This window comes from Eucalyptus grandis, chromosome 7 (genome assembly GCF_016545825.1).
Source record: "Eucalyptus grandis isolate ANBG69807.140 chromosome 7, ASM1654582v1, whole genome shotgun sequence".
Taxonomy (NCBI): Eukaryota; Viridiplantae; Streptophyta; class Magnoliopsida; order Myrtales; family Myrtaceae; genus Eucalyptus; species Eucalyptus grandis.
The window spans coordinates 34,894,275-34,917,993 of NC_052618.1; the positions used below are offsets into that span (position 1 = coordinate 34,894,275).

The following is a 23,719-nucleotide window of genomic DNA, read 5'->3' on the forward strand; positions in this document are numbered from 1 at the left end:
ACACAATTTTATCGGATGGCTAATTTGTAGAGATAGACTGCCAACAGCAAAGATTATAGCACGGTGGATGACCTCAGTTCATACCTAGTGTAACTTTTCCAAGGCCGCTATAGAAAACAGAACTCATTTATTCTTCTAGTGCGAATGGATGTATAGCATTTGGTGAAGTATGCTTGCACAACATGGGATTAGGCGATCTTTATGAGGATGGAATGAGAAACTTCAATGGATGATTAGGGCAACAAAGGACAAAGATTTGGTTGCGAGACTCCTCAAAATGTCTTTCCTAGCAACCGTATATTGCATTTGAATGGAGTGCAACCATAGATAGTGTCAAAACAAATTAACGGACATCCATATTGTTTTAGCCAAGATGCGTAGAAATGTAAGAGATAGAGATTCACTTTACCAAAAAATTAGACCTTCCTTGTCAAATGCTGTACTATGTGGAGACTTCCTACCTCCATCATTTTGAATTATTAGATCTATTTGTAATGCTGGGGGATGCCCTAAGCTGTTGTACTTCATTTATATAACACTTACTTATTAAACCAAAAAAAAAAATTTTGAAAAGTTTGGGACTGAATTGACATCTATAAAATAAGTTTATGACTAATTTAGCAGTTATCCCACTTCTTTGACTTAAGAAAGATTGTTTAGTTACATTGAAGGATGATATAGATAAGTGTAATATAATAAACACTATGCAAAGTAGGTTGATGTTTATAGCACGTGGGTGTAGTGATTGAAACATTACAAGATCAGGTATACAACCAACAAATGAGTTATTTTGTCAAAAAATGCGAAACTTTGTTCTAGTTCCGTTGGATATAGTAATTTTTGCATATGACATTGATCAAGAAACTGAACTAGGCATATATAGAACATTATTACATTCTAATATGCCATTTTTTATGGACTCCTTATTTTTGCATTGAGATCTACCTAGGGAAAAGGGGGGGGGGGTGAAGAGCAATGATCTAGTGTCAACACAATTCCAATGGTGCACAGTGCAGACTCGAAAATGTCTAATGCAATCTAAATACGCTAGGTAATTAAACTTGCTCTTCCAACCATCACATTGGCAATGGATCGACGTACAGAGAAGTCACATGCTCTTTGAACTTGGTTCCAGCATGAGAGTAGTGATCTTTTTCATCATTATACACCACATCGAAGACTTGTGCAAAATTAAGAATTCTCGTGCGGAGTAGCTTGGGAACAGCGCTTGAACGGCGTAGCTCTTCGTTCATGTCCTTCCATGCATTGACCACTTGTTTACGGAGTTCCTCCTTAGCCTCTTCCTCTGTAACTCTATATTGTTTCATGAAACACTCCACTGAAGATGGCGAATGTCCTCTCTCTTGCTCAGACTATAAACAAATTTATTGTGGAAATTATGTGAATTCTCCTATTGATAAAAAAAGAAATATAAGACAATCGATATAATTAATGTTGTTCGCTAGTATAGATTTTGTGTACCTTATGTCCGGCAATATCATCCATGAGTCGAGCGACTACTTTTGAAGCCTTCACCATCTTAGAATCGCTGTATAATAACCAGTCAAAATCGTTTTTTGTTACGATATCTCCCATTCCAAGAAACGACGTCCCCAGTAGCAATTCACAGCCAATGGATGTTGATGCAATGGGCATGTACTCCTCCATTGTCGGCATGTGGTTTTGGTGGAACCATTTGGCTTCGGCAAAGTATGCTTTCAGATGGTTTTTCATCTAAGAATTCGTTGTCAAACATAAAGCTATGTCAGTAGTCTAACTTTAATGTATTTGGTGGATTTGGATATATGACGTTCTCTCATGCTTATCCAAAAGCCCGGTATTTAGTTGCAAGTGGACAGAGTAAAAATTGCATTTGATTGATGTATCTTAGATTGGCTTACCACTTCTTTTGCATAGAAGAGGCAGTATGATTGTTCTTTTCTAGTAAATTTGTCGCCAAATTCATCATACAAATCAAGAAGTGTCTCATAACAAACTTGCATGTATTTTGGCAATCCATCTTTGGCATCAACATCCCACCTGAGTTCATGTTCAAAAATATCACACTTGACCCTAATTATCAATTTATCAAATTAGAATATAGAATTGGTAAATTATAAAAGCATCCGAGTGCCAACTGCACCTTTCAATTGCTTCTGTGAAGACTTCTATTTCTTCCAATGTGGCATAGACATCATACATGTCATCAAATATGGAAACAATCACGATCATTTTGGTTAGTATTTCTCTAGTGACTTCGTACTTCGGCTCGAAATAAACTCCTGACATCCAGAAATACAACTCCACAAGCCTATCTCTAGCAAATGGGAACTTCCTCTCTCCATCTAAATCCTTCCACCACCTACAATTTACCAATAAATCATATTTATGGCAAACATATCATTGATAGAATTTTAAGTTTATATATAGAAAGTACTTTAGAACGACAATCCAAATTTAGTTTCTTTTGTCAAAGGATAAATTTAAATTGGACGAATCAATCATGGAAATTTGGGGTTCTTAGAACATCTAGCCAATTTAGACATGCTATCACAAAGATAACCTTGTGATGTTGCCAAGCTCCTTTTGGTGTTGCTTTTGCAATAAATTGAAATCAAGTCTAGCCAAAGAGAGCAAGACTTCGTTGTGCAAAGGCTCCTCTTGGTAGAGTTGAATGTAATGCCTTGCCTCTAGCCTTGATAGTCCCTTGTGGATTGGCTGGCTTAGGGCATGACTCACTTCTTTCTCGAGATTATGGCTTACTTTTCCTTTGTCAATTGATTCAAGGTGAGTCACAGTAAAAGCAAGTGCATCATTCAAAATATCATCACCGTGAAACCCCACATGGCAAGCTTCAAACAAACTTAGCAATCCCGCACGTCGGCAATGAGTGATTTGCTAAAATGCCCTTTGTTGTCCTTGAACTTGTTAAAGATTTCTGTATAGCCAAACGGAATGTGGGAAAAAGCACTATCAAGAGATGCCTTGAAAAACATCTTGCACAATATCTACATGAATTGGAAACAATGGAAAAATGACGTACTAAACCAAGAAACTGGAAGAAAGTACTATTCACCTTTCAAAGCAAGAAAATTTGAAGAACTCATAATATGAGAATTGTACAGAGAAAAAAGTTGAACAAATAAGCAAATCAAAATTGGAGTAAGCTAAACATCCCGGTGATATTATGCATTTACTCTAATCAATCAAATTGGTTATCAAACAAGTGTTTGCTATAAAATTTTGTTAATTGATTGATCAATGAGAATTTGAAATGACATACCACATGAAACATCATAACCTTGTTGTCGCAACAATCGAAAGAGAAGAGCAGTCGTGTGTAGGTCCTCATCATTATCACCGCAGTGAAATTCAAAATAGCTTCTATGGATTTGTTCCAGTTCCTTGTCTATCTCAATTTCAAAATGGTAGGCAAGTCCTAATCGTTGGATTTGATCAATCAAATTCAACTTTTGCGAAAGCTTATCCATAGCACTTGTCAACATCTTTTTCACCTCTCCTTTTAATCTCACAATCCGTTCCCCTGCTGTATCTTGAGAACTCTACAATAATATGAAATTGAAAGTTTTAAAAATAGAGGAAAATGACAAAAATTTAGTAAGGATGCAAGAAATATTTTGCTTTATGACCCAATCGATCACAATAAATAGGAACTGAAATTTCTTAAAAATTATATCACCATGACTAGTTTTATTGATAGAAGCAAAATCATTTCTGCATTTTTTAGCCATCTGTGCATGCCACAGGGTTCACATAAATATTTTGAATCGAGTAAGGACCGACACATGCATGGAGTTCCTAAACTGGAATTTCCTTTCTTTTTCTTTACCAAATTATGTGGGATGCTGCCCAGTAATATAAGATAATTATTTTTATGTACTCAGTTTCCAAAAAATATAAACATAGAAAAAATTTCTGAAGGAGATCCACAACAGAAAAAGATTAGCTTAAATGCTACCTTTGAGCTGGAGTCAGAAGCATATTTGAGAAAGTAATCTCCCCATATGCTTGGATGAAAATTTCCCGACCGGCGTTCAGCGACGTGGCTTGTTTCAAGAGCAGGAGAAGGAGATGGCATTGCTGAAATCTGAGGAGACATCTCTTAGTCGCAAATTTTCTGGATTTAGGTGTCTGACCAACTATAGAAGAAGAACACTAGACGGTAAAAACTTCTCGGTGGGTGTCCAGACCTTACTGATGGGTATTTATAGGCTAAAGTAATCTGATAATATCATTGATTTCGAAGTCTGCTTGAAATCACATGTTTCACGCGACCTTAATGATGGGTACTTATAGGCTAAAGTAATCTGATAATATCATCTGATTTCGAGGTCTGCTGGAAATCACATGTTTCACGCGTAGGACACAAAAGTTGACTAGCCGATGAATGCTATTGACACAAAGGTCAACCAGCCAATGGAAATCGCATCAAGGACATAGGACGGCTCGTTTCTCCACTGTTCATTGTCCAAGCAGTGGCTTCTCATCAAGGACATAGGACGGCTCGTGTCACATCAAGGACATAGGATGGCTCGTTTCTCCACTGTTCATTGTCCAAGCAGTGGCTTCTCATCAAGGACATAGGACGGCTCGTGTCACATCAAGGACATAGGATGGCTCGTTTCTCCACTGTTCATTGTCCAAGCAGTGGCTTCTCATCAAGGACATAGGATGGCTCGTGTCACATCAAGGACATAGGATGGCTCGTTTCTCCACTGATCATTGTCCAGGCAATGGCTTCTCATCAAGGACATAGGACGGCTCGTGTCGCATCAAGGACAAAAGACGGCTCGTTTCTCATCAAGGACATAGGACAGCTCGTGTCGCATCAAGGACATAGGATGGCTCGTTTCTCCACTGTTCATATCCAAGCAGTGGCTCTGCTCGTTTTCCCATCATGTCACGATCGTTGCGTCGGAGGTCGCATCAAGGACATAGGACAGCTCGTTTCTCCACTGTTCATTCCCAGGAGGTTGCATCAAGGACATAGGACGGCTCGTTTCTCCACTGTTCATTGTCAGGCTCCATGCGCGACTCTCGACCTGGGAATTTGGAATGAAACATGAAGATGATTTCCCACGTTTGGTGCGTGTGGGATCATTTCAGAACTTGTAGCTTAATCATATTCCCCACGTTTGTTGCGTGCACGGATTGATGCCATTTCCTCTACCACGAATTGCACGCATTCCAGCGACTGCCATCTTCAAGAAAAAAGTGCTTATAAAATGAAACGGCCAAACAAAAAATGATAATGCGTAGTGACGGGCACGGAGATGGACTTTTTTAATGCGTTTTTGCTATGTTAAACTATTTCTCTTCTTCTGTTAGGTTGGCGGCGTCCTTGTTCTGTGTAAAAACAAAATAATTCATTTCTGTAATTATTTTAATTGTTGCACCTAAAATTTCAGATGCAAAGCGATGCCGTAAAAAAAAAAAAAAAAAATTGAAGCTCAATCCGAGCTGATCAACTTGCAACCTTTCAAATTCAGTGAGGTGATTGTTCCTACTTTATCAATGTAAATGCAATTTCATCTTCAACTTTGGGTTGGAATTGGAAATGACAGTTGCCAAGAGGAATTAATCTATAGCTAAGGTTGTTCGATCCCTCGAGGTTTGGTTTCCAATTATGTGGAGTGAGAGAAAATTACTAAAGCAATCCTAAACCTATTACAATTGTGTCAATTCAGTTATGGTCAATTGAGTCATAAACCTTTTACAATTGTGTCAGTTCAGTCCTTCCAGCTAAAATTGGCCGGCTGGCACTGATGTGGCTAGCGATCGACGTCGATAACAATTTTTTTTAATAATAATTTATTTTTATTGAATTTGTTTATTAGTTTTATCTTTTCCCCTTTTTTTCTTTTTTTTTTTTTCCTCTTCCCTCCTCCTCCCTCCTCCTTCCTTTGGCTCCGGCGACCAACAAAGGGGCTAGTTGGTTGCCAAACTAAGGCAAACTAAGGCTCACCTTGTTGTCGGCTCGCCCAACCACCGGCGAGGCAAGCCCTTCCTAGATCCAACGGGGCTTGCCCCGCCAATGGCGGGCGGCGAGCTTGCCCTCACCAAGCGACGGCGAGGCAAGCTTGCCTAGCCACCTCAATCCGGTGATCGGCCAACCCCTTGGCCGTCGTTGGAGCCAAAGGAAGAAGGAGGGAGGAGGAGAGAGGAAAAAAAAAAAAAAGAGAAAAAGGAAAAAAAAAGATAAAATAAAATAAATAAAATAAAATAAGATAAAATATTATTAAAAAAAATATTGATGGCACCGACTAGCCAATTTTGGACAGAATGATTGAACTTGCACAATTGTAAAATGTTTAAACTCAATTGATCGAAAAAATAAGTTTAGAATTGAATTGACACAATTGCAATAAGTTTATAACTTTTTTGGTAATTTTCCTCGTGGAGTGAACATGGTCAATGGTTGGCTTGACTATTGTAGTGGTACGGTGCCAAGTGGATTTGATGATTATATGGTGTGCCCTCTAGCACGTTTAGATTTTATCACGTGTCGAACCTAACTTCCACTTTGGCCATGATTAAGAAGAGAATTCCATAAAGTTGGAGAAGAGAACACCCAAAAGAGTATATGTATAAGTTGAGTCGTTGTTGAGGTTTGATTTAAATTCAAGCATTGTTCTGCATATGTTTGAAATCTTGTTTGGTTGTATCTATAGAGGAGTTAGAAGGAAAAAGAAAAGGCAAAAGAAAAAACATTTTAGCTTGTGACCTTTTTAAAAGATACTACGTCAGAATGACACAAAAACATTTTAGCATTGTATGTATAGGAAATTAGTACTTAGATTGATTCAGTAGTAAGAGCAATCTCATCCTTTTGACTCATAGATTTGATGAATGGGAGTTCGATACTTATGCCAAAGAACTCAGATTTAAGTAGAAAGTCACGACAGTAGGTTTCTATGATTATTTTATTTAGTAAGATGTGTCTGTAAATCATAAGAAAATCTCAACAAGAGAATTAGCACAATAGTTGGAATTGGTATTTTGTAACATGCAGTGGATAGATGTTGATGTCAATTACAAATTACAAGAATATCATTTAAAATTCGCCTAATTTAATGTCTCTCGAGAGCTAAGAAAAAAACCAAAGAAAGAAAATTTGATTGTTAAAATATTATAGTCTAAGAAAGAGATTCCACTTTCAACTCTCAATCTAAACCACATCAAAGCCAAATTATGATAATAACTTATTAGATCACTCATTGGCCATTTTCTTCATCCGACACTTACAACTTAAAAACCGCCTTGACATTAATTGTCGGCCCCGCTAACTCAAAGCAATCGGTTAACTGCCAAACAAAAAATTTGTCGAAGACAATAAATACGAGCATTACTTCCTTCTATGATAATCATGTGAAACTTTAATCGGGTGTTCACAGCCCAATTCAATGCAAACGGCATGTTACCCATTCAAGCAAATATATTTATGGATACATATACACAAGTTTGAAATCATTTTTAAAAAAAGAAAAAGAAAAAGTCGGTATCAAAATCACCAGCTTTCCCACTGACTAATTCCAAGGCGCACAAAATCCCCGGGTGGGGCCGGGCCGGGCCGGGCTGAGCCGAGCCATTAGAGCCACCCTAACCTTCTTTTGATCAAAGAAACCCCACGTGATCTCCACTGCCTCCCCCACACAATCCCCAAAAACTCTCCTCGACCTTTAATTTATTCAACACGCCGTGTCGTACTAATTACTTCGCCCCCACCCGACCCAACCTGAGCCCCCGCAATTTCGCCCCCACCCGACCCAACCTGAGCCCCCGCAATTTCGCCCCGACCAGACCCCACCCCCGCCACTATCTTTCGATTCCATTCGTTCATCCCCTCGACATTTTCCAAACCAGCTGCCAACCCCACCGTCCTCCCCACCCTCCGCCACTAACTTTCGATTCCACTCGTTCATCCACTCGATATTTTTCAAACCATTTGCCAATTCCCACATCTCCTCCTCTACTGTTCCATAACTCTAAGGATGAACGAATGGAATAGAAAATTAGGGATCGATTATGACTCATAAACGTAAATTTTAATTTAATTGCATATAAATATTATGAGCATTCTAACTAAGCCCATTTAATATTGCATTTGAGTTAATGGACCAAAGTAAGGAATGGTTCTGAGCTTAATTGAATTATTTGAACTAAACGCAGGATAGCAAAATTCAGTCGAGCTCATTAGAGATTAATAAGATTGCATATGCACAGCAAATGGGGAATTATGGAAGATTGCTTTATTTGACTGAATTAGCAGGAGATAAAAGATATTATAATTGGAATTATATTGTGTTGAGACCTTTCTGAAGGTGAATAACCAAAAGGAACGCTAATGGTTTACGAAGTCTGCACTTATCGTGGACTATCCCAAGCTCATACCACAACTTTGGGGTCTTGATTGACTCAATTTAACATACAATTCAATTCACTTAAGAGTCGCAATTAATTTATTATAATTCGATTAAAAGCCTAAGTAAAGTGTGGGATAATACTTTATTTTTGCAAATAAGAGATATTGTGGATACAAAGACTTGGTAATGCTAGATAAATTTAACGCCCTTTTGGTACTTCCTTTTTATATTTAAAAAAAAAAAAAAAATTCATGTGATCTTGGCCAATTTTAATCATTGTCCACTTACATTCAATGGGTAATTACGTGGGCACGCAATCAATTAAAAAAAAAAGGCAAAAACCTTTAAACAAGGCAAAGGCTCCATTAAGTCCAAAACGTCAAGTGTTCTACAAGATATTAACTCAAAAGCAAAATAACAATGTGATGTATGCATGACCTAAATATGATTTCTGAATGCAATGTCTTTTATTTCTTTTTAGATTCTTCTTGTTTAAGCATAAATTAATTCAACGACTTTATGAATTCTGAGTTAACATGCATTAATGAACTAGCATGAAATCTAAGTAATGTATATGCTATTTTATAACTTAACTGCAACGCAACCTATGCAATTCTAATGGAATAGAATCAATTATGAATCAACCCTATTATTTAACTATGTGAGAGATTATTTTTGTGTTTATCTTTTATAAAAAAAAAACTATATTTAATGCATGAAATGCAAAAATTAATATACACGATGCAATTATTAAGCATAAACAAGTCATGACGTGCCTGTTAAGGGACCAATTAAACTTATATGAAATCTATACGACCTTAGATACTATATTTATCTGATTGTTGTTTTATTAATGAATATTACAAACTATCCTAAGTCTATATGAATTTTAAAATCAACGTGTATTACTTTAGACATAAATTATGCATACAACTAATTTCTAGATGTGACACATGACACGTGATATGCAATGTATATGTAATGATTAATTATTCTAATGCTGCATCGATCACCCAAATTCTTCACGATCTTCTTGCCAAAAAAAAAAACATATTCTTTTGCTCGCATGAAGTAACAAAACTCCCTAACATTATTGCCAAATCTGGACAAACTGCAAAAGAAGACAAATCCACCGCTCGGAATTATTTGACCAAAGTTAGCGTAATTCTTTTTAACCGTAACAGACCGCTTTCTTCAAGCTCACCAATCTTCTTCAGCCGTGTTCCCTTTTAACTTTTTTTGGTTTTGAATTGGCGAGTGTTGAAAATCGCGGACATGAGAGAGCATTGCAAGGGCTTATCAGGGACAGCAGGGGACGTCGGCTTCGCTGGAAGCTTGACTGGCCGTGGCGACCACATGTTGGATGATGTTCACAGCAGAGGTAAGAGACTTGGCATGGAGAGGAGTCACGGTGGCAATAAGCCAGCGATAGTGAGGCTGCCGTATTGTTACTGTGAGGATGCTGGGGGGAATGACACCGGCGAAAGTGTAGAGAAATAGAAAGTAATACAAGTGAGAACTTCAAGGGATAGGTTGCTCGTCACTCATAGGAATCTACCTAAGAGCAAAACATAAGAGCAAAACAGGAAATCCTTCTTGTTCTCAAACTAAAGGCTAAATAAGTTATGAATCAAAATAAGGCTACTTTCTTATTTATCATAGCATGTTTATATAGATGAACTTGGAAAAGCCCTCCTAATATGAGTAATTACTAAAACTCTTTGGAAGACAAATGGACTCATGGGGAAGACAAACTAGAAAACAACGAAAATTAAATAGGAACTCTAGAAACTTTAAATGACATTTACTAGACTTTGAAAATTTAAGAAATAAATGCCGTTGGGTGCATGCATCCAATATTTGTTTGTTCCAATGTTACAGAGTTAATGGCCTTCAAGGAATGTAGACACCCTCCAAATGCGAAGTGATCAAAGTAGACCCAAATCCGATAATTGCCTTGTTGATCGACGACAAGGTTGCCGGTCAATAATTAATGTAATTGATGATTTGCCACTAAATCAACAACTCCCTTCTAGGATTGATGAATTTTACGAATGCTCTAGCATTGAACGCTTTTTTGCGCATAAACTCATCCCAAAGTTTTTGTTGACTTCATCTTCATGGCATGGAGAAAGATCCACTGCAGTGATGTTGCCGAAACAACGTACTTCTGTAGGTGTTGTCTCCAATCCTTTGCAGCACTTTGAAAGGACCATTAGCTTTAGGCTTCAACTTCCTATGATGACCCCAAGGAAATCTTTCCTTTCTAAGATGTAACCAAACCAAATCACCTTCCTTAAAAGCTACCAGCTTTCAATGCTTGTTGGCTCACTCTTGATACTTCGCATTATGCTTTATGATCCTTTCCTAAATTTGCTCATGAAGCTTCTTAGATAGTTGGCATGATCCTCAGCATCTCCACTAAAATGTTGAGAGGTGGGAAGTGGAGCCAAGTCCAAGGGACTATAGGATTATTCCCATACACAACCTCAAGAGGACTTTTTCCAGTTGGTTGGCTTGATAACTTGTTGTAGGAAAATTCAGCTTAAGCCAAAGTGTGGTCCCATTGACACAAATTACTTCCAATTAAGCTCCTTAAAAGATTTCTCAACCTCCAATTAACAATTTCAGTTTGGCCATCGGTTTAGTGATGATGAGAAGAGCTAAATTGAAGAGTTGTGCCATGCTTTATCCAAAGTGTGCATAAAAAAATGACTAATAAACTTTGATTCCTAATCGGATGTCAGTCTTTGGAATACCATGGGGTCTCATGATCTCTTGGAAGTAAAGGTTCAATACATGAGTAGCATCCAAGGTTTTATTACATGGTACAAAATGCACCATATTGGAGAATCGATCAACGAACACCATAATTGAGTCTTTACCCCTTTGTGTCCAAAGTAAACCAACCACAAGATCTAGGCTTGCATCTTCCCAAGGGACAGTTGGCATTGGTAATGGAGAATACAAGCTAGTGTTTTGAGTATGGCTTTTAGCAACATGACAAGTTTGACACCACTCAACATGTCTCATAACATCTTTCTCCATTCAAGGCCAATAAAAATTTTCTTTGACAAAAGAAAGTGTCTCGCCTCTTCCAAAATAACCAGCTAATCTTCCACTATGAGCTTCATTGATAATAGCTTCCTTGAGAGAACTCCCTATTATGCACAAATAACTATTCTTAAAAAGAAACCCACCTCGCAACAAGAATTGCTGATTTGGATCCTTTGAACAATCTTTCCAAATCTGCCCAAAGTCTGGATCATCTTCATAAAGCTCCTTGATCATGTCAAAGCCTAGTACCTTCATTTGCATTGTGGATAGCTAGGAACACCTACGGCTTAATGCATCCACCACTCGATTAAGAGTTCCGACTTTATACTTGATAAGAAAAGTGAATGCTTGAAGAAACTCTACCCACTTGGAGTGTCGATTGTTGAGCTTATCTTGAGTATTTACATAATTCAAGGCTACATAATCCGAACAGAGAACAAACTCCTTGAACATAGATATTGCGAATTATCTAAAGCTCTAACAATAGCATAAAATTCCTTATCATAAGTAGAGTAATTATTGCAGGAATTATTCAATTTTTTACTAAAGAATGTGATAGGCTTTCATTATTGGCTAAGAACCACACCAATTCCCACATCAGAAGCATCACAATCAACTTCAACTTCATTAAAATCTAGGAGTGTAATAATAAAAGCTTCGGTTACCTTCTTTTTAAGGAGTTCAAAGTTCTGTTGTCTCTTTATTCCACTTGAAATTTCCCTCTTCAAACATTCAGTGATAGGAGAAATAATGGTGCTGAAACGCTTGATAAAGTGGCGATAGAATGATGACAAACCATGGAAACTCCGAATATCAAAAATAGATGTTGGAATGGGCCAACTTATGATTGCCTCCACCTTACTAGAATCCATCTTGATGCCTTCTTTAGAAACAACAAAACCTAGGAAGACAAGGCTATTGGTAAAGAAGTGTCATGTTGGCATATAACTTTTGCTCCCAAAGAACCCTAAAAACTTAGAAAAGATGTTCCAAGTATTGCTCTTGAACATAACTATAAACAAGAATGTGATCAAACTAAATAACAACAAAGTTACCAATAAATGGTTTAAACATATGATACATGAGGTGCATAAATATACTAGGAGCATTAGAGAGGCCAAAAGGCATAACTATCCATTCAGAAAGACCATCTCTTGTTTTGAAGATGGTTTTCCATTCATCTCCAGCTCTCATTTGGATTTGATTTTATCACTACGAAGGTCAATCTTGGAGAAGATAGTAGCACGATGGAGTTGGTCAAGAAGATCATTGAGTCAAGGAATACAAAAACGGTATTTGATAGTAAACTTATTCACTGCTTTGCTATTGATGCACGTACTCAAAGATCCATCTTTCTTTGGCACAAGAAGATTAGTAATAGCATATGGACTTTTGCTTTCTCTTACCATTACTTTAACCAAGAGTTGATCCACTTGTCGTTGAAGCTCTTCATGCTCTTTAGAACTCATCCAATAGGCTGCCTTGTTTGGAATGATCGCTCCCAAAACAAAATCAATGTAATGTTGAATGTCTCTTATGGTGGGAAGACTGGGCGGAATCTCTTATAGAACAACATCCTTAAATTCTTGAAGAAGAGGTTCTACTTGAGAAGGGACATCATGGCGTTCTTCATTCTCTTCTAACACCATAGCATATGCCTCCAAGGATTCTTACAAAGCTTTATCAGCTTCAGATTTAGAGAGTAAATTTCCCTCCCTATTAGATGGTTTAGGAAAGCTCTTTGTTTTGGAAGGAACCAAGGTGATGTTGACTGCATCTTTCTTAAAAATGTAAGTATTTTTGAACTCATCATACTTAGTTTTTCTATCAAATTGTGAGGCATCCCAAGAATCAAATGATAAGCATCCATGGGAACAATATCACACCACACTTCATCATTACATGATCTTCCAACGGAGAAGTGAACAAGACATCGCTTATCAACCCTTACCTCATTCTCTTTGCAAAGCCAAGAGAGCTTGCAAGGTTGTGTGTGTTTCTCCGTCTTGAGGTGCAACTTGTCCACCATTGTTGTAGCTAGTACGTTATTGTAGCTTCTTCCATCGATGATAACATCACATATGTTTCCATGAGAAGTGCATCTAGTATGGAAAAGGTTGTTGCAAAGCCACGTACCATTTTCACTAGGAGTAACATTCAAGACTTGACATAGAATTAGAGACTCTCCTTGATCTCCATATATAACTTCATCCTTCTCCTCGAATGTTTCTTCGAAATTGAGGGAGCCTTGACGTTGCTCTTCCTCAAGCTCTTCTTCTACTAGAAAGATGATCTTGCGATTTAGACATGTAGATGAAATATGTCCAAACCCTTGACATTTCAAACATTGGACAGAGTTAGGGGGCTCTAAAGTTAACGGTCCATCATTCTCAGGAGATGACTTTGAAGCAGTCGTCCTAATCTTAGAAGTAGATGCCCTCTCGCCTTTGGAATAGTCTTCTTTGTTTCGATATCAAGAGTTATGACCACTAGTCTCTTTAAGTTGCCGCTCCACCTTAAGTGCAAGTTAACAAACATTATTATAAGTCCAATAAGGTTGTAGTTGGACAATATTACCAATTTCAAATTGAAGCCCACCAAGGTAGTGAGCGATAGCGTTATCTTCTACTTCAGAAATATCGTTATCAAATTATGCTGTGTATTCTTCCATGAATATCTCCTTTTGTTTGAGATTGCGAAATTGAAGGAAGGTATATTGACGGTAGTTTGGTGGTAAGAACTTATTCTTCAATTCTTTCCTCATTTTCTTCCAAGTTATGATATGGCTTCTTCCTTCATGAGCTCTTTATTTTTGCAAGTGCTCCCACCAAATAGACACATGCTTTTTGAGTTTAATGGAAACTAACTTCACCTTTCAATCATTTGGTATTTATTGTAGTCAAAGACTTTTTTTATAGCTTGCGGCCAATCCATAAATTCTTCAAGAATATCATAATCTTGCTCAATTCCAAGGAACCTTTGATATTGACATCGAGGAAGTTCTTCCTTACTTGAAGCATGAATTTGAGCACCAGCAAAAGGGCCGACGTCCTCTTTATCAAAGGGAGAATAGTCTTAATCATGACACAAATCATCACGTTTCATAAGTTCGAAGCGTTGTAAACAATCCTGCAGTTGCTATACTTGTCTCCTTAAATCATCCACCTCCACATCTCGTCAGTCTCTTTATAAAGCTGCAGAAGACTCAACGTTTCACCACGTCAATGACAACTAGCCATTGAACCAAAGTTCTGATTCCGAATTGACACCGGCAAAAGTGAGGTAATACAAGTGAGAACTTCAAGGGATAGGTCGCTCATCACTCATAGGAATCCACCTAAGAGATAGGAACAAAAAAGGAAATCCTACTTGTTCTCAAGGTAAAGGCTAAATAAGTTATGAATCAAAACAATGCTACCTTCTTATTTATCATAGCATGTTTATATAGATGAACTGGGAACAACCCTCCAAGTATGAGTAATTACTAAGACTCTTTGGAAAGACAAAAGGACTCATAGGGAAGACAAACTAGAGACCAACAAAAATTAAATAGGGACTTTAGAAACTTTAAACGACATTTACTAGACCTTGAAAATATAAGAAATAAATGTTCTTGGGTGCATGTATCCTAGATTTTCTTGTTCCGATGTTTGAGTTAATGGCCTTCAAGGAATGTAGACACCCTCCAAATGCAAAGTGATCAAAGTAGGATTCGATAATTGCCTTGTTGATAAATGACTATGTTGTCGGTCAATAATTAATGCGATTGACAATTTGCCCACTGAATCAACAACTTTCTTCTAGGATTGATGGCTTCAAGGAATGCTCCCGCATCGAGGAAGCAACTGGTATGCTGGGAACTTATAAGTGCGGCAAGGATGTTTATCGGAAAACGTGTTGAGAGTGCTAATATGAACACCTAGAGGGGGTGAATAGGTGTTTAAACTAAACCTTGGCAAATATATGCGGAATAAAATAAACTTCAAGTAAAATAAAGGAGTTAAGGAAGAGAATAAGAACACAAGGTTTATAGTGGTTCGGCTTAATCCAAGCCTACATCCACTCTCCCACGCTAACAGCCTTCTTAGCTGAATTCCACTATGCAATCAACAAGAGATTACAACTTTGAGTGCAAACACTTAGTAGTAAATCACACTATCTCACTAAGTCACTCTTTCAGTATTTCTCTCACGATCACAAATGTTTAAGCTCACAAGAGACAAGTGAAGATCCCTCAGACTTTGGAATTATAAATTCTACGCTCCGTCTCTTACTTGCTCATCGGTTCTTCATCTCCTTAAATACTCCTCTACTTCCAAACTAGCCGTTGAACAGTATCTTGAGGATCGTCTTCAAATATACCCATTGGACAGCTTTGTATCTAAAAGATTTGGTAACCGTTGAGTGACAAAGGTAGAATCCCCAAATGATTCCGATCGCCCATACAAACAGAATCTTGGTTTCCATAAGTAAAGCTTCTTCGTATAGAAAGTTCTTGTCTTCAATATCCAATCGTCAATCAATTAGATTGAATCAATCAAATCAATCTTGATGTGGAATCCAAACCAGATCACTAGCCGTTATATGATTGTGCTTGAGTTACGTTATGTCGATTCTGGATGTAAAGTCTGAGAGCAATAGACTTTACAATTTGAGTCTGAGTACGATAGACTTTACAATCTGAGTCTGAATATATTCTGCTTCTAAACAGATTTAGCTTTAAGGTATGTACCCAGTTCAGCTTCAACATAGAGTCTGTCTTCTGGTTCAGCTTCAGCATAGAGTCTGTCTTCTGGTTCAACTTTAGCATAGAATCTGTCTTCTGATTCAGCTTCAGCATAGAGTCTGTCTTTTGGTTCATCATTCACGTTCAATCTGGAATTTGTCAGAGTTGACAGACTTTTGATGTATAACAGACTTTGACACTAAGTCTGGCAGTCTTCTGACTTTGACAATATCATTTACATATTCTATCAGCTGCATGGTCTATTACTTAACCATTAAACATGTTAGTAGCATTTGATTTATTTTGTCATCTTCAAAACATCATAAGGGATTTCCCTAACATGTGTAACAATTGCCAAGGCCAAGCGAGGTTCGATTGAGGGCTTGACAAAGGACTGCAATATCAACAAATTCTAGGAATGCTCCCCCATCAAGGAAGCAACTGGTATGCTGGGAATTTACGAGTGCCGCAAGGATGCTTGTCGGAAAACGTGTAACAATTGCCAAGGGCAGGCGAGGTTCGATTGAGGGCTTGACAAAGGACTGCTATATCGCCAGAATCTCTGCTGGTCGTGGAGGAGGCCAGATCGTTGCGGGAAAATCCGCAGGGATCGCTGAGAAACCTGTAGAGCCGTCCGAAATCACTGGTGTGGACTGGGAACGCTGGAGTTGTTCTGAGGGCAGCAGGGACTGCTGGTTCGCTGGGACAGCAGCTATGTCGCCGTGAGGCCGCCCGGATCCTTGTTGGTATGGATGGTAGAAATTGCCGGCAGTTGTGGAGCGCGGCGGCAGGGCGCTGGGCGCAACTGACAGATGAGCCAACAACGTGCACAACAATAGGCAAGGAGCAGCAGCGGTGGGGTTCGCAAAAGGAAGCAGGTGGCGGCTGTTCAACGGCAAACAGGGCGTGGCGGTGACCTGCAATCACTTCAACTCCGAACCATTGATCGATTTAACACTGATCAGAAAAGGACACATCTCAACAATGCATCAACGATGATTTCACGGACAATGATGATACTTTCGGTGAGCGTTCAAAACCAAGTGAAACACCAAAGGCGATGAGTAGTCCATGATGCTACAGTCGGTGGCCGTGAATACGCAAATCTCTTCTTGAGTCCCACTTTTTCTTTACCATGTATCTCCTCACTCACAACTTTCTAAGTAGTTTTGTTTTATTTTATTGTGGCCACCTCTTTTGGGCTTAATACACTGAAAAAAAAACCTTCAAGTCTAGTTCTAATATAGTAAACTTTTTTGTCCCATAAGAAACTTTCCAACTTTAAGTCCAGTCCCAATTCTACAATAAACTTTTTTTTATCCCATGAAAAACACCAACTTTAGGTCATGTCTCAATTCTACCATTCAATCCCAATTTTACCCTAATATTTTTTCAGTCTCATAAAAAACAACCAATTTTTATTGAAGTCATACATCTATCCCCATTAACCCCATGTTTGAAATTTTTTAGAGATGGGAAACTCCCAAGCACAAGTTGTTCGAGTGCCTTGAGGGCAAGCTCTCTGACTGTGAGAAATGGAATGCTCCAAACATGAGAAATTGAAGACCAAGCACAAAATTGAAGATCCCGAGTGAGATGGAAAGAAAACTCTCTTTAGAATAATAGCCATTGATAAAAGCCAAACCTAATTGCCCTAGCTATTACCCAAATTTCATATCTAAGACATTATTTGGGCCGGTATGGAAATCCACATCCAAAGGAAGGCTTCTTGGATATGAAATTTGGGGAAATAGGTTGAGCAATGACGTGAAAATACCGCATGAGATCAATAAATGATGATTTTGGATTGAGGGTTAATGGGGCAGATTTGGGAATAAAAATTGGGGATTTTTTTATAAGACAAAAAAAATTTAATGTAGAATTGGATATGGGCCTAAAATTTAGGGTTTTTTTTATAAGATTAATATATATATATATATGCTAGAATTGGGACTAAACTTAAAGTTGGGTTTATTATTAAACAAGAAAAGTATAGGGTACAATTGGGACTAAAGCTAAAGTTAGATGTTTTTTTAGAGTGCTTGGCCGTAAAATATCTTAACAGTCTCGAATTATTGTATTTAATCTGTGACTTTATATATACACATATATATATACATGTATATAAATATATAACACTGATTCATGATTATATATGATCATTGATCATCTATGCTAGGGTCTATATTATCGATGGGGCACCGCCAGTGGCAGCTGAAAAGCAGCCGGTGTTGGCGGCGTAACGGGCCTGCTGAAAAGCTGCTCTGGAGTGCCAAAGCGGATATCTAATCGCGATTGCTTCCGCATTCCTTCGACTTCCAGCTCTCTTCGATTTAACACGACGTCTTGCAGATTCTCGACCACAGTGAGGACCACTCCACTGTCTCCTCCTTGCCCTGTCACGACCTCTGGAAATTGTACCTCTCCGTCTCTCCATGGGTTTGTGTTTCTCTCCGTTCTCTCCCTTGGCGATTCACGAGGAGCGAAACGATGTCTCTTTCGATGGTAGAATGAGGTTGGCAGTCGAAGAGGCAGAGCTTTTGAATTAACGGCTGAAGCGTCTTGTGAGGTCGTGATCGACGGTACAGTCACGTACATACTTGTATGATGGTGCAATCGTTCTGCTTTTCTGTTGATGGTGGCCTCTCAATATGTTGGTTTAATGAACTCAGATTGCAGAATCGCGACCGCTTTACCAGGATGCCGGATGGAGTTGACATAAGTCTGAAAGCTTGTAAGTATTTCTCTCTCTGTGACGCGCGCAGATATGCTTTTGCCTCATGATCGTATAGGATGTATATGATTTAGTTGTAATGGAATATAGAATCATGCGATGTCACTGGAAATGAGCCATCACAGGAAAGTACCAGCAGGTTGTCCTTTGTGCAGCATTGATTGGATTGAAGTTTACTTGTTTGTTGATGGCCTTATTTGGAGCAACAGTGTATGATCCGTCAACCAGCGAAACTAGCTCCTAATGTTGGATTTGGCTTAATCTGAAATGCACATCCTTTGTTAGGAGTGCAGAGCGCGGCTGGAAACAAGGAAGGTTTAGACATTTGTATCTTTTTACCCCCTTTCACATTGCTCGTCGCTTGGGATTTTTGCTGAATGTTATTTGGCAGTCACAATCACAGCGCACGAGTCGGTCCTCCGTGTGCTCCATCAGCCCTAAACTTCTGGTCTTATCAGCTGAAGACCTTACTAGACTTGCCCATAACCATGACCCCCTTGACCTGTCCCAAGGCATAAAGTCTTGTGGAGTAGATTTACCTCGAGGCAGTTATGTTCGCCTCTTTTGATGGCTGGCTAATGAGAACCATTTCGTCCCCACTTATATTGCTCTGGTGTTGCAATGTTACGCGGCATCGTTCTTAGTTGATTGAATGATGACAACACTCATTGCCAATGCCATGGTTTATTGCACCACCTTGCAAGTTAAGGCCAGAATCTTGGTGGGCAAGTACTTTCCTCCCATTCTCCTTGATTTCCTGTGGCAGCAGACTCTTGCTTAATAACGATTCTTTTCCATTTTTTAGGAAATGCGGCATTTAATATGATTATGACATCTTTAGCCAGTACAATATATTTGGCGTATGTTTGTAAAATATCTTCTAAAAAGGCTCCTCTTCATTTGCTTTTGGCTTTCTCAGATCAAATTTTTCCCACCGATCGTATTCATGGGCACAGTTTTCCTTTGACTGACTTTGAGTTCTTTTCGCGCTCTGCTAACTCGATGTCTTCTTGCTTGTGTGGGTCATTGATTTGGCTGAGCCGGAGGACGCTGAGGAACTTCCATGCTAAAAAGGTGATCAACCTGCTGATCGCTCTTGCTGCTCGGAGTAATCTTGGTCATCATTTTGACCCCTTCCTCAAAGAAGCTAATAAAGGTTTTGTAAAACATGTGTTGGTACCGCTTATACTCGCCTTCATTCTTTTCAGATGGTTAAGAAGATCTCGCGGAAGTCTGTGAGTTTCTAAAAAAAAATTGTGAGGGGGGGTAGCATGTGAAATAAAGGATCGACTGAATTCTGCGCGGTTTTGACTCTGTTATATTCCGTCTCTATCTTGGTCGATCCCGACAAATTGGGCAACACTTTTCTAGAAATCAGCAGGAACATTGAATTAAACATGGGGCAACACATTTCTAGAATTTCGGGAATAGCATATACAATTTCATTTTGATGTCAATTTGTTGGGGGAGAAACAAAAATTCACTAAGAATTAAACATTTCTAAGGATCAATATATTCCCTAAAACTCAACCAACATTGAATCAACCTCGGCAGGAACTAGTCACAATATTCCAGCAATATCAATCACAAAACTAGTAATTACAAATGCTGAAACTTAGAAACAAGGTAGAAACAACACCACAAATTTTTATGCAGAGAACCTAATATGGGAAAAATTACAGGTCAGCTCAAAACTTCCACTAAGTCACCATGAATTTACAGGATACACAATAATTCATCTCTGCACAAAGTTAGAGGTTCAATACATCGATAATACAAGAATACATCAGCATCACCTCAAAAGTGGAATGACACAAAACTAGAAAGATCTATATAAGATTAGAGAAATTTAGAGACAATTTGGAGAAAAATTTTATCAAATGAAATTAATCAACTTGTAGATGTTGATCTCACAAATGACATACTAAAATTTCAGTGGATTCCAATAAGGTTTCGCGGTCGAATCTTCATCTCAAGGATGCTATTTCTTCTCCCTTGCAGAACTGTCCGTCTCTTCACCTTTTCTTTCTTTTTCTTGCATGCTCCCGCTTCTGCCGCTTACTTTTCTTTCTTTTGTATTTTCCTTTTTTAATAAATGATGATGGGCTGGACTGTATGAGGCGGACCCAGCCCATCAAATCTTGTTGAGGCCCATGACATCAAAATCAATAGCTGAAATCATAGTATATAAACTCATGTAAGTTACTCAGAATAGCCACATAACCGTACCTGAAGGTCAATGAGGAACAGTCTTGGAAATCTCTCTTGCCACGGGATTAGCAAATAGCTCTGTTTAATCATATTCTATTATTTATCTATTAATGAATTATATACGTAATTCCCGAAATTCTCTTTATCTTTTTCTGAACATTATATATTTTTCTGAACAAGAGCGTGAGAACCAAATGAAATTATAGATTAATGTCTGATTTAGGAAGGGATTATGGAACTTTTGAAATAAATGAAAAAGATAATCTACTTAATTAATTTATTAGATTTTTTTCGGTCGAAATTAATTTATTAGATAATTGAAAACAGATGTATACAATAAGTGAATGTTCAGATCACCGCCTAAGGGAACAATCACAAATAGGTTTCTACTCCTAACCAAAGACGAGGAAACTTCCATTGCCTGTGCATACAAATTTTCGAGAGTCCAGTGACTTCATGACTGCAATGTTGGAGGAACCAATGAATATGTGTGCATGAAGAGCAATCGACAAACGATAGGAAGAGGTACCTAGAAAGACGTTCGGATGATTCGGCATGCTTTCTGAGGATGTTTGAAACTGCTAGAGAAAATGGACCAGATAATCTTCCAAAGACATGCCACCACAGAAGCAAAATTAGGTAGTTACAAGTGAATCGAGTAGCCTACAATCTGAAATTTTCCTCCCGCCGAAAGTTCTAGGGAGAGTACCAATTTTTGGTCTGACAAGTCACGACTCGAGTTTTTGCTGAAGGTTAGAGGTCCTCAACGAGGGTGGATGCAATGAGGTCAGATGCCTTTGGTTGTGGCACAGATGATTGTGTTGGAAAAGCGCATCTAGTGAAAGCCCCATACCTTCATCCAGATATATCGCCAAAAAGGAGCTCATGTCCCAACACGTCAACAGATTCAATTGAATACACACTTACTCAAAAGCTTAAGCCAATGAATTGTGGATCTACTAAGATATATTAATTGCTTCACACCACGCTTACTATCCGATATGGGATTTTTCCAATACAATTCACACGTGTATCTCAATAATTTTCCCCTTAGGTATGAGTTCAGTGCTAGATTTGACTCTCTATTAATTTAGGTATTATTCTACACCAAGATTATTCAACTTGAATCTCCATCAACACCTAACTTCATCCTTGACCTATTTTTTTTTATAAAGCACTATAAATTCTATGACTGAGTCTGTGCTATTACACCACAATGCCTACCACCAAGAAATTGTGATGGTCAGTAGATTCATTCATTGAGATATTCACCAAACAAATGAATAGATTTGGGGCCCACAAATCTACTATTGGCTCTAATACCAATTGTTGTGAATGTAAGTGATCGAACAACAAAATAAATTGAGCGAGAAAATAAATCGAATACTAGATTTACCTAGTGCGGATGGCGTGATTTACGTCTACAAGAGAGTAGATCAAGCAATACAAATAAGATTACAACCCAAACTTGAATAACTCAAACACTTACAGTATTTCCCAACCCTGATTATAAATAACTCACATAGTGTTTAACTTCATAAATACTCATCAAATAATCTGTCAATTTCACAAAAAAGTAAACAAATTGTTAAAAGATACGCAAGAATCTTCTGGATTTTATTGAATATTTCTCATATCAATCAAGATCAATTAATATCGGATCTAATTTGTAAATTATTTAGTTGCATTTTCTTTGTACATGCTTTGTACTATAATATTGATCATGTACATTGAATTATATAATATACACAGAATACAAAGAAAATTTCCACATCCTCTCTTTCCTTCTTTCTTTCCTTCGTTTTCTTTCATGGTATAACAGTAGGTCGTGCACCTGGTTCGTTCATTCTGTTTTTTCCTGATTCTCCTTATGGTTCTCTGGTAGGCCAGAGCAGATCGTGCACCTAGTTCATTCCCTCTTTTTTTTTTTTTACTCTCTCTGGTTCTCTAATTGCCTACCAGAAGAAACAAGCTAACCTGCAAAAAAGCGTTAGCACTCCAGTGTAGGAATCAGTATCTTGAAGATTATTTTATAACAGATGAAGGAAGGAAAAGGGTCTTACTACCATGGCCGACGATCAACTTCCTGTGGATACACCTACCTCAAGAGCACAAGACTCCATGCGAAACACAACCGCTCGAGTTTATCAGCCCACAATAAGGCAATTTTTTCCATGGCAACCCAATCTAGGGTAGTCTACTACGGGGCCTCCTTACCAATGGGTGCCCATGTACACTATGGGCCAAGCCCAAACTTTTCTTTTTCAGGAGTCCATGCTCGAAGGGACGATGTTCAAGCCCACGACGGCCCATCTGCCATAAGCGGAGCAGGCCATTTAGAGAGCATTGGATCATCGAATGTGGGTGAAAACCCTAACGAGTCAGGCGAAGGCGGGTACAATCCGAGTCAAACTGTGAATCCCTACCCGAGATTTCCACTCAGGTTTCTGTCATATCCTATTGCGGCCGCCATGGGTCATCCAGAACCCGACAACGCACTATATGTGACATCCCAAATTTTCACTTCTGTTTTCTATTGAATAAATCAAACATTTCATTGACGTGCCTACAGGGCTATTCTCAGAGCTGATCACTCTCGAAATAACT

At 38.4% G+C, this 23,719-nt stretch overlaps 1 protein-coding gene across 1 annotated transcript; it reads right to left on the reverse strand.

The window, feature by feature from the left end:
- Positions 1-841: 841 nt before the first annotated feature.
- On the reverse strand, positions 842-4,214 carry LOC104429854 ((-)-germacrene D synthase). The gene is made up of 7 exons (XM_010042649.3): positions 3,980-4,214; positions 3,284-3,563; positions 2,564-2,938; positions 2,144-2,362; positions 1,902-2,040; positions 1,483-1,734; positions 842-1,373 (listed from the first exon to the last, which is right to left on the reverse strand). Exons 4-7 carry the CDS (start codon positions 2,287-2,289, stop codon positions 1,077-1,079), a joined length of 834 nt encoding a protein of 277 aa, XP_010040951.2. The 5' UTR covers positions 2,290-2,362; positions 2,564-2,938; positions 3,284-3,563; positions 3,980-4,214; the 3' UTR covers positions 842-1,076.
- Positions 4,215-23,719: the final 19,505 nt, after the last annotated feature.

Coding starts and splice junctions, on each gene's coding strand:
- LOC104429854 (XM_010042649.3), bottom strand. CDS start 2,289: ATGTCAGGAGTTTATTTCGAGCCGAAGTACGAAGTCACTAGAGAAATA. Junction 2,041..2,143: donor TTCACAGAAGCAATTGAAAG/GTGCAGTTGGCA, acceptor ACATGAACTCAG/GTGGGATGTTGATGCCAAAG. Junction 1,374..1,482: donor ATGATATTGCCGGACATAAG/GTACACAAAATC, acceptor ATTTGTTTATAG/TCTGAGCAAGAGAGAGGACA.